Raw genomic sequence first — 10,814 nt, 5'->3', positions numbered from 1 at the left:
CACTGATACCAACACAAAACCATAGACCAATTACTCTGATTAAAACACATGTAAAAGGGCCTGGAGCCATGGCTCAGTGTTTAAAAAGCACTATTGCAAAGGACCTGCTTTCAATTCCAGTACCCATGTTGCGGCTCACAACCATCTGTGACTCTAGTCCCAGGTATATCTAGTGCCATCTTCTGGCTTCTTCAAGCACTGCATGTATGTGGTACATAGACATACATGCATGCAAACTCATAAAATAATAAATAAACAAAAATCTTTTAAGAATGCAGATGTTCTTAGTAAATTTTACTTGCCAATCAAATTCAAGAATACATTGAAGAGATTTCACAAAGATCATAACAAATTGGTATTATCCCAAGGATGCAAATGGGTTCAACATACACAAACCAATAAAAATAGTACAACACATAAATGGGCTTGACAGAAATCCTGTGATCATCTCAATGGGTGAATTAAGAGTCCTCTACTACAACACAATGACTTCATGATAAAAGTCCTGAAGAAATTGGGGTGAGGAGTAACATACCTTACCCTAATAAAGGATATACCTATGTACAACATAGTATTAAGTGGAAACTGAAAAGCATTTGCTCTAAAAGCAGGAATGAAGTGAGTTTGTTTGGATTCAATACAAAATGCAAGGTCAGAGCTAGAGTCATTAGACTAGGGCTTTTTCTTTGAAAAGACAAACAAGATAAACAAACCTTTAACCCAGTTAACCAAAAAAGATAGGAGACACAAAATAATAAAATTAGAAACAAAAGGGGAGACCTCACAACAGTAACCAATGAAACTTGAAAAATCATAATGACATACTTGAAAAACCTATATTCCATAAAATTGGGAAATATTTTTTAAATGGATGGCTTCCTAGATGCATACAGCATATCAAACTTTCGATGTGTTGTTAGTCAATAAACAGAGTTTGCCAAGTTTTTATAGTTACCAAGTCCTAAATCAAGGAAATTCTCAAATACATTAGTGGAAACCTATGGAATAGATAGGTTTCAGCAAAGCAGAGTGATCTCTGTTGTAGGTTTCAGATGCTGTCTGATGTCATTCTTTTATTTGTTTGTTTGTTTGTTTTTATCTTATGTTCTGACTTATTTATGTTCTGATATCTCCATTGAGCAATCAAGTGTTGTTCTAATTGGTCTTTCTTCATATGTTATTTGTCCTTTTTCCCTTGAAGCTTTTAATATCCTTTCTTTAGTCTGTGTTTTTAGTGTTTTGATTACTATGTGCTAAGGGGACTTTCTTTTCTGGTCGAGTCTGTTTGATGTTCTGTATGTTTCTTGTACCTTGATAGGCATCTCCTTCTTTAGATTAGGGAAATTTTCTTCTGATTTTGTTGAAAATATTTTCTGTGCCTTTGACCTGAGTTTATTCTCCTTCCTCTATACCAATTTGCTGTGGAATAATCTTCTTGTACTTTGTCACTCAGACTGGTTTAATAAAAAGCTGATTGGCCAGGAGTTGGGCAGGAAGTATAGGCAGGGTGACCAAACTGAGGATGATGGGAAGGAGAAAGGTGGAGTCAGGAGTTGCCAGCAAATGCAGAGATGCAAGATGAGAATGCCATAATGAGAAAAGTTACTGAAAGACCCCCGAAGGCAGTCTTCCCTCTGGAGAGACCCTCGCCCAGAGATCACACCGAGACCACAAGTCAGATGCAAACAGCAAGAGGCTTTATTCAGGAACACAGGTACCCGGGGCAACACAGTCCCTCAAGAGGCTCAAGAGACTGGCGTGCCGGCGGGCTGGAGTGGAGGGTTTTTATAGGGTCGGGCAGCAGAAGCACGAGGAGCTCGGTTTACAGGGTTCTGATTGGACGATTCAAATGAGGCCAGGTTCAAACTCAGGACAGCTCGTGGTTTCCCCCCCCCCCCCCCCCCGAGCTCGACACGCCTGCTGTCTGGCTCCAAGTTGTTTTTCTGACCTTTAGTACCCTTTTCTGGGGCCAGGTGGCCGGCCGTAGACACTCCGTGCTTTTCAGACCTTACTCGAAATGGCGTTAGGCTAAGCTAGTATGCTGGGGTCTTTCATTCCCCCATTTTCTTATCTCAGGGAATGGAATCCTCCATTCATGGGGAAGAATAGGGATGTGGCTCCATTTCCACCTGGTTGAGTCGTTGGTATTGTTGGGTCAATACCAAGGTCTGAACAATAGAAACACGTTCCCTGATAAATTGGACAAGTCTGTTTAGGATGCAGGGCCCGAGCGTCAGAAGGAGCAATAAAATCAGAAGGGGTCCCATAAGGGTGGAGATGAGGGTGGTGAGACAGGGGGACTTCCCGAACCATCCTTCAAACCATCCCTGCCGTTCTTCAAAGAATTATCTCTTACCACCCCAGTATGATACCGGGCCTGGGTGGCTAGAGGGTGACTGGGGTTACAGTAGCATTCGGAGTCGTGCTTGGGCGAATGGCCGAATTGGGTCGGGGGGTAGCCCTCGGGGGTGCCGGAGCGGGTAAAGAGGGGCGCTTTTGGTCAGAGAGAACCTGGTTGGGACCTATAGAGGCGAGGGCTCCGTGATTTTAAGCTTAATCGTAAATACGACTCCCTGGTCCCGTCATGTAAAGTCTAAGTCCCCATGTTTTACCTTTAATCCAGTCTTGTGTTATCTCCCTTCCCTTCTGAGTAAAAGATATATTCAGGGGGTTGCAGGTGAAATTTATACAGGGGCCCCCCCTTTCCAGTAAGTGTTATCTCTTCCTGATGTGACAGTTCCCCAACAATGTTCTTGGGTAAGGGGACGCCATGAGTGGCTTTCTCCTTGGGTAGTCCTTTTTACCCTAATGAGGTCCCAAGTGGATGAAGGCTTCCAATAGGTATTACCAGTTGTTTCACATCCCCATGCTTTACAGAAGTAACTTTCATAACCCCCACATTGTCTAATCATCTTTCTGTCCCTGTCTCGCTTCTTGTCTTTCTCATGTTCACGTTCCCATTCTCTTTCTCTTTCTCTCTCTCGCTCTCTCTCTTTCTCGTTCCCGTTCTCTTTCTCTTTCTCTCTCTCGCTCTCTCTCTTTCTCGTTCCAGTTTATCCTATTCCTTGTTACTTTCCAAGCTGAGTTTCATCTTGCATTAGTCACCATATGATCTCTTGTGTGTGTCTCTGAATTTGCTGATCTCTCGCGATATCAAGTCTCTTTTGTCTTCTTCCATTTCTATAGCATTTATATCTTCCTTGGTGATGAGTGGGTAAGGGATCAATGGGGCCACTGGAAATGTACGAAAAAATGTCCTCCTTCTTTTCCTTCTTTTTCTTCCTGGGGTGAGAGTCAGACTCCTGTGAGGGGGCATTTAGCTCACTGGAGTATTCACGTATTAAAACTTCAATAGCCCCTTGCACTTGCCGAAGCACTCGTGGTACACGTGGACGCTGCGCTCGCTGAGCTCCAGGCCCAGCGCCAGGCTGGCCGCCAGCTCCTTCTTGCAAGGCGGCGGATAGGCGCCGCCGTAGAGCAGCGCGTTGCACAGGCGCTCGGCGTCCGTCTTGGTGATGAGCCCGCACGAGGGCGCGGAGAAGGGCAGGATGCCCATGACTTTGAGGATCTCCAGCTGGTCGGCAGTGCAGCGTGAGCAATAGATGTGCAGCTCATCGCAGATTGAGTTAATCTGCTGCAGTGAGAAGTCGCGCAGCACTGAGTTAAGGATCTGTGGCAGGCACAGACGCTTCTCACCTCCCACTACGAAACAAGAGATGGTCTCCCGGGTAGTACAGGCGGCGGCTCCTTTATCACAGCTTGGCACCCTTGGAAGGTTCTGAGGACTGCCGCACATCTGTCCACTCCTGCATGGTTTTCTGCAGGGCCTGGGTCTTCTCTTTATCCACTTGGACATAGTCTACCTTCTCATCCGATGTGACAGATGATGTGGATGGCTTGCGGTGAGGGCTCGGGGAGCCTGGCTGGAAGTCCAGGGCTAGGTAATCCACACTGCCAGTACTCTTCTTTGGAGCTGGGCTGTTGGTGCCACTGGGAACAGGGGATGAGGGACGTAGTTCTCCTCGCTGTCTCCCGAGTCTGTACTGGTGGCGGCAGTACTGGGAGGAGCTGGAGTTAGCGGTGTGGTTGAGCCTGGACCAAGACTTGGTGAAGGGGAGCTCATCGATGACAGTGTTGTTTCTCAGGTCTAGGGGTGTTGGCTTTGCTTTCCGGTCAGGCTTGAGGTTGCGATTGACCGGGGGTGGCTGGATCTCACTTCCTCGGCTGGGACCTCTATGGATAGGAAGGGCTGTGGATGGGTAGCCAAGCGGGTCAAAGTGATGGGGCCCTGGGCTCATGGGATGTAGACACTTTGGGAGTTGTCCCTTGCTCGTTCCATAGCCAGCAGGGTAGAAGAACCTGGGTTCATGGGCACATAGTTGTCATCAGAGCTGGCACTGTCTGATCGACCCACGATAGTCTTCCCTGGAGATTCAGCAGACCAACTGGCACTCTCTCCGTCTCGAGTTGGGTACTCATAGGTCTCACAGGAAGAAGCTCGGTGGAGTCGGCTGTTGTCCATTGCGGGGAGGGTATTGCGTCTGGGAATAGTAGCAGCTACAGATCTACTATGTTCGCTGATTGGAGGTCTTTGCTGAGGACTGCCCCACCGAGGTGTTTCTGCCTGACTTGGCTTGGGGGGGCGGAGTGGGGGAGCTATGGCTGAGTCTCCAGGAGTGGCCATTGTCATGGTATTGTGGTTTTTGTCCAGTGTGAATGTTCTAGGGATCTGGTAGGCTGAGAGAGGGGTGGTTGGAACATCCATATTGTCCACTAGGAGGTCTCCAAACTCCTGGCACAGGATGTTGCTGGGTGTCTTGAAGGTGTACACATCCTCAGTATCTGTCTCGGACCCTGTGAGGCTGCCCTTGGTGTGGCCATGTGAAGCCAGGCTACGGGGGAGGTCGTAAGTACTGTCTTTGAATTCTGTATTGTGTCGGCTTGGCTTGGGAAGGCTATAGAAGCCACGGACTTGACCGCTGACTCCATTGACACAGTGTCCATTGCCCTGGGCAAGTTTTTGCATGGCTGTATCACTCTTCTGCCGGGTGCCCTGAGAGAAGCTGGCACTCCTCGCATTTTCTGTCCTTCGGCTTATGCACTGGTGCAAGTAGAGATACTCCTGAGGTGCACTGGTGGACAAGGCAGGCTGGATGTGGCCTGACACAGGGGGCTCAAACGTGAACAGAGTGGGCTGGCCAGAGTGTGAAGGGGCGGAGGACTTCCTTTCTCGGAGCAGGTGCTGAGTGGAGCCGCTGACCTCAGCTGGAGAAGAGCGGGAACCATGACTGGCTGAAGAAAGGTTTCTCAGGGAGTCTGTGCTCTCCCCAGCCTGATTGAAGCCGCAGATCTGGCAGATGCTCTGGCCCCACTTATTCATGTCGGCCTCTGTCTCAGCCACCAGGTAAAAAGTACGCTCACTGGTCTTGATATCGAACACAAAACTGTCCTGCAGCTTTTTCTTGTTGAAGGTCAGGCCTGTATCCACCTGCTCACACAAGTTCAGGTTGATGATCTGCAGGGGTTTCTTGGAGTGCTCGTTCTTGTAGTATTCCAGAACATCTGGGTCGCCACTCATCCGGCCGCTCCGCAGTATAAACCAGCGTTTCTTCCAGGCATAGAGCCTCAACTTCTTCTCGGGAGGCGATTTCCTCAGCCAGCCGGTGCACACCACGTCGTCGCCGCCACCGCCGCTCATGGTGCACGCCGTGAGGGCTCGAGGGCCGGGCAACGGAGGGGTCGGTGGAGACAGTGGACGCGCTCCGGGCACAACCGCCACACACAGCCCACGGGAATTCGCAGATTCCCTCAACGGGGCGGGCGGGCTCCTCGTGCCCTGGGTCGGCGGCCGAGCCTCTCTTCCGCAGATCCGCGGACCGAAGCGGAACCCAAGTGGGAGCCGCGGGGACCAGAGCTGGCCAGCCTTCTTTCAGTGCACCCTCCCGGCCGCCAGGCGCGCCGTCCCGCCGCCTCGGCAGCAGTCGGGCTCGGCTGGGACTCTGCCGGGACCCGGAGCCGGGAGCTCGATGCCCCGCGCTCCGCCCCTTGGGGATGGGACCTCCCACGAGCGCTCCCTGCTGCGGACCCCACGCTGCACGTGCACACACAATGCCCGCGCGTGGTGTCCGCTCCGCTCCGCCCGCTGGCGCTTTCAGTGAGCGGGGCGCGATCTTTTCCTTCTCCCTCGCCCGAGGGTGCCCGCTCCGGCGCCGGCCCGCGGGACGCCGCGGTGTCCGTCCGCCGATGCGAGGTTGGTCGGGGCTCGCGCCACGGCCGCGCCGCTGTCGGGCGCGAGCTTCGCGGGTCGTTCTCGCGTCTTTCTTTCCCCTCGTCTCCCCCACCCAGGGGCGCGCGGCGGGTTCGGGGGGCGCGGCCGCCGGGAGGTCGCAGCCGGCGTCGCGACTAAAGCCGCCGCGGGCCGGCACCACAGCAGGGGCCGCCGCGGGCGCAGCCGCCGCGGTCGCGGCCGGGGCCTCCGCGGGCGCAGCCGCCGGGGTCGCGGCCGGCGCCGCCGCAGGGGCCGCCGCGAGCATAGCCGCCAGGGCCGCGGCCGGCTCCACAGCAGGGGCCGCCGCGGGCGCAGCCGCCGCGGTCGCGGCCGGGGCCGCCGCGAGCACAGCCGCCGGGGCCGCCGCCGGCACCGCAGCAGGGGCCGCCGCGGGCACAGCCGCCGCGGTCGCGGCCGGGGCCGCCGCGGGTGCAGCCGCCGCGCTCGGAAAACCGCGGACCGGCGGGCGGACCCAGTGGGGAAAGACCGGCGCAGCCCCGGCCCTCCGCCCGCGCGGGAGACGCGGACAGCCGGGGAGAGCGGGGAGCAAGGAGGGGAGGCCCCCCCCCAGCGCCGCCCCGGACCCCCGCGGCCGCGGGGACAGGAGGAGGCGAGGGGCGCACCGGCGCCCCCCGCCGCCGCCGCCGCCGGAGCGGCAGAACGCGGGGAGAGGAAACAATACCGGGGAGAGGAAACAATACGCTGGTGGAGGGGTCAGGAGGAACGGGGAGCGGGAGAGATCCGCTGATCCGGCTTCCTATGACTGTTTCTAGGAGGAGAACGGTTAAACAGAAAACAAAAAAACGACAGACAAACACAAATGAGACTAACACACGCTGCGCGGCTTCGGTGTAAAACCGAAAGCAAAAACTCAGATGGGGACACGGAGTGTTTGAATTCTCCGTCCCCTACCAGCACCACGTATTCTTCTGATTCGGGGGTGGCCCCGAAAAACCGTGCCCCAGAGGGGACTTCAAACCGTGCCCCAGAGGGGACTTCAGACCGTGCCCCAGAGGGGACTTCAGACCGTGCCCCAGAGGGGACTTCAGACCGTGCCCCAGAGGGGACTTCCTGTGCCCCAGAGGGGACTTCCCGTGCCCCAGAGGGGACTTCCCGTGCCCCAGAGGGGACTTCAGAGACCCGTGGAACGTCTTCCAGGGTCGCAGTGGCGAAGTCCGAGCTCGTCAGCTCCTTCAGCCCCACTGACTCCAGACCGATTCAGGCGCGCAAACAGACAACATTCAACATTCAGACAAACCGACAACACTCAGACAGGACAGAGATGACATACACCAAGGCCGGCTGGCTTACCTCCTGACAGTGGGTCGGTGGTCCCGAGGCGGAGGGTCTCCGATCCCGGACGAGCCCCCAAATGAAAGACCCCCGAAGGCAGTCTTCCCTCTGGAGAGACCCTCGCCCAGAGATCACACCGAGACCACAAGTCAGATGCAAACAGCAAGAGGCTTTATTCAGGAACACAGGTACCCGGGGCAACACAGTCCCTCAAGAGGCTCAAGAGACTGGCGTGCCGGCGGGCTGGAGTGGAGGGTTTTTATAGGGTCGGGCAGCAGAAGCACGAGGAGCTCGGTTTACAGGGTTCTGATTGGACGATTCAAATGAGGCCAGGTTCAAACTCAGGACAGCTCGTGGTTTCCCCCCCCCCCCCGAGCTCGACACGCCTGCTGTCTGGCTCCAAGTTGTTTTTCTGACCTTTAGTACCCTTTTCTGGGGCCAGGTGGCCGGCCGTAGACACTCCGTGCTTTTCAGACCTTACTCGAAATGGCGTTAGGCTAAGCTAGTATGCTGGGGTCTTTCATTACCATGCCATGTGGCTAAACACAGATAAGAAATATGAGTTAATTTAAGTGTAAGAGCTAGTCAGTAATAAGCCTGAACTATCAGGCAAGCATTTATAATTAATATAAGCCTCTGTGTGGTAATTTGGGAAGCAGCTGCCAGGTATTTGGGAACAGGTAGTTGGGACAGGGAAACACTGGATTACATATGGCATACTAAAATGGAGCCAGAATTTCCACATGAAACCTGACAAAAGCTTAAAAATGTATTCTAGACACACAAGAATGGAATCAAGCATGGCTTCTTGGTAGCTGCCTTTTCTCTGGTGGGCTCTGTTTGCTGGTGGTGAGCAGAGACGCAGCTCCTGTAAGAGATGGCTTCCTGACTCAGCATTAGCTGCAAAAACAGGCAACTCTTGTAAGAGGCCCTGCTACCCAACATTTAAATGGAGTCTGTGAGCAGCAGGTGGCATACTACTCAGTGGTGGCATGGACCCAGAAACTTCTTAGAGTTGGGGAAGTAAATATGGCTCCCAGAGCTGGTAATAAACATGCCTCCACCCTGAGACTAGACTCTCAGGGAACCAAGGGGGAGGAGCCAGCACCAGTGTGCCATGATCGAAGTTACATAGCAGGGGTTATTTCTCATGTAGACAGAAAAGGTTACAGATATGCAGTAAGGACAGATTCAGACAAAAAGAACTCTAAATGGGTCACAGAGTGTTTAAAAAATATACATAGGCTTGGGAGAAAGAAGAGAGTATATAAAAATAATTTAAGAATAAAATAGTAAAGTCCTTGAAAGAGAAATACTGTAATAAAAAAATTATAAAAAGCCACATAAAGATGGAAAATATACAGAAAGTCTGGGTACTGTATGTCATTGTGTTGTCTTTAAAATTTTTGATGACTGCTAATGAACAAATGATAGCTGCTGAGACATTTGATTATGAAAGCTGCTAAAATAAACCAACTTTTATATATATATATATATATATATATATATATATATATATTTTTGGGGGGGTTTTCGAGACAGGGTTTCTCTGCGTAGTTTTGCGCCTTTCCTGGAGCTCACTTGGTAGCCCAGGCTGGCCTCGAACTCACAGCGATCCACCTGGCTCTGCCTCCCGAGTGCTGGGATTAAAGGCGTGCGCCACCACCGCCCGGCTAAAGCCAGTCTCCGAAGGTTTTTTGTTTTTTTTTTTGTTGTTGTTGTTTTTGTTTTTTTTTTTTAAAAAACACTCCGACTCCGCCGGGACTCGAACCCGGAACCTTTGAATGCCTTCAACCTCTAGAAGTCCAATGCGCTATCCATTGCGCCACGGAGCCACCTCCAACTTTTATATTTTAAAAATATTTTGACTTCAAAATTTCAGTCAAAAGATATGTTACTTTGGGAAACAAGTTCTGCTTTTATTTCCATGGGAAATAAGAGGCTGTGGATTCATTCTAGGTTAAGAAAAATCAGGTTTTATTGAGGAAGACCCCTGAAAAATCTCCAATGGGAATGGATAGATGATCCAACATTTCAGAGTGTCTCTGTTGCAATTTCCTCTGAGTTCTGCATCCAGAGCAGCTTCAAGGCTCCTGGCTAAGATGATCTAGTTTCACAAACTACTCCAGTTAGGATTGACCCTAATCCTAAATTTTCTCAGGGTCCCCCCAAAATTACCAGCAATCCCAATCAACAGGAAGTGGCCTAGAAAACTATGTCCACATTCCCAAAAAACGGATTATGGATGTTTGTCTTTGTTTAAAGGTTTTGGTTACAAATTGTTATTGATCATAGTTTGAAAAAAAACTAAACAAGGATTAAATTCAAGGATCTCTTACTAGGAAAAAAGGGGGTAGGGCATAAAAATGATGGGATAAAATGATAGATTGTTGAATCTACTTTAGTCAAAAAACAGCTATTAATCTCAGGATATTTTATATTGGTATGGATTTTGGTTTATTGATACAAATTTAAAGTAAATTTCGCTATACTGTATGTACACTTGTTTAGGATATTATGTTTATGCAGCTCATTTAAAAATGTAATACATAATTAAGAAATACAGATTAATAGTCATCCATAATAGCAAACTTATAGTCATGTTAGGTATGTTTCCAAGGTCATACAAAGATATATTTCAGATAAATAGGCAATCTTCAAACATTTCAAAGACCTGCAGAATATGGCACTTAAGATGTTTTAAGAACCTAGACTTTTCTCGACAGTGAGACACATCTGCTCCTGGCAGCACCAATTACTTCAAAGAGGATGATGGGCATCAAAGAAACTCCATATGGAGTTTGTTTTCTTTATGGCAAAAGCTAGCCCTGAGGGCAAAGAAACTGCCCTTTCCTCAATTGCTGACAGTTACTGTCCAAACTGGACCAGCAGAATACAAGAAAGGTGACTGTCAAACTTTTCAAAGACAAGGTAGGACAGTCCTTCAGAATTCACTGCTTTACAGGAAAGTCTGTCAGATATGCTAGGCCTGTAGGCCATAGTTGGATGTCCCAACATTTCAGAGGAACTTTGGGTGGCTGTACAGGCAGCTTGATGTCCCTATCATTAGGTAACATTTCACCTTTCTGGGGTCTTTGATGGAGTTGAAGACTAAATAGTAATAATTATAGTTTTACTTAGTCATAATAAGAGGTAAATTAGAAAAAAAAGTAAATTAGATACAAAACTTTAGACTCACCAAGGTAAGATAGGTAATTAAGTATTTTCTCTAATTTTGCCAAATGCAAATGTA

General features: G+C 50.4%; 1 protein-coding gene, 1 non-coding gene and 1 pseudogene across 2 annotated transcripts; all 3 read right to left on the bottom strand.

Annotated features, from left to right (window-relative positions):
- Positions 1-3,269: 3,269 nt before the first annotated feature.
- Positions 3,270-3,640, bottom strand: LOC114699431 (ski oncogene-like; the record flags this gene model as incomplete). The annotated part of the gene is made up of 1 exon (XM_028878506.1): positions 3,270-3,640. A coding segment is annotated over one exon (300 nt), but the record flags the coding sequence as incomplete, so codon positions are not given.
- Positions 3,641-3,730: 90 nt separating this feature from the next.
- LOC114699438 lies at positions 3,731-5,713 on the bottom strand (annotated as a pseudogene).
- A 3,598-nt stretch (positions 5,714-9,311) lies between these two features.
- Positions 9,312-9,396, bottom strand: Trnar-ucu. Its single transcript is given in 2 exon segments — positions 9,312-9,347; positions 9,360-9,396. It is a non-coding gene; the product is annotated as a tRNA-Arg (tRNA).
- Between the last annotated feature and the right edge of the window lie 1,418 nt (positions 9,397-10,814).

This window comes from Peromyscus leucopus, chromosome 2 (assembly GCF_004664715.2).
Source record: "Peromyscus leucopus breed LL Stock chromosome 2, UCI_PerLeu_2.1, whole genome shotgun sequence".
Taxonomy (NCBI): Eukaryota; Metazoa; Chordata; class Mammalia; order Rodentia; family Cricetidae; genus Peromyscus; species Peromyscus leucopus.
Note: the sequence above shows the minus strand (reverse complement) of the source record. Positions and strands in the feature narration are given on the sequence as shown.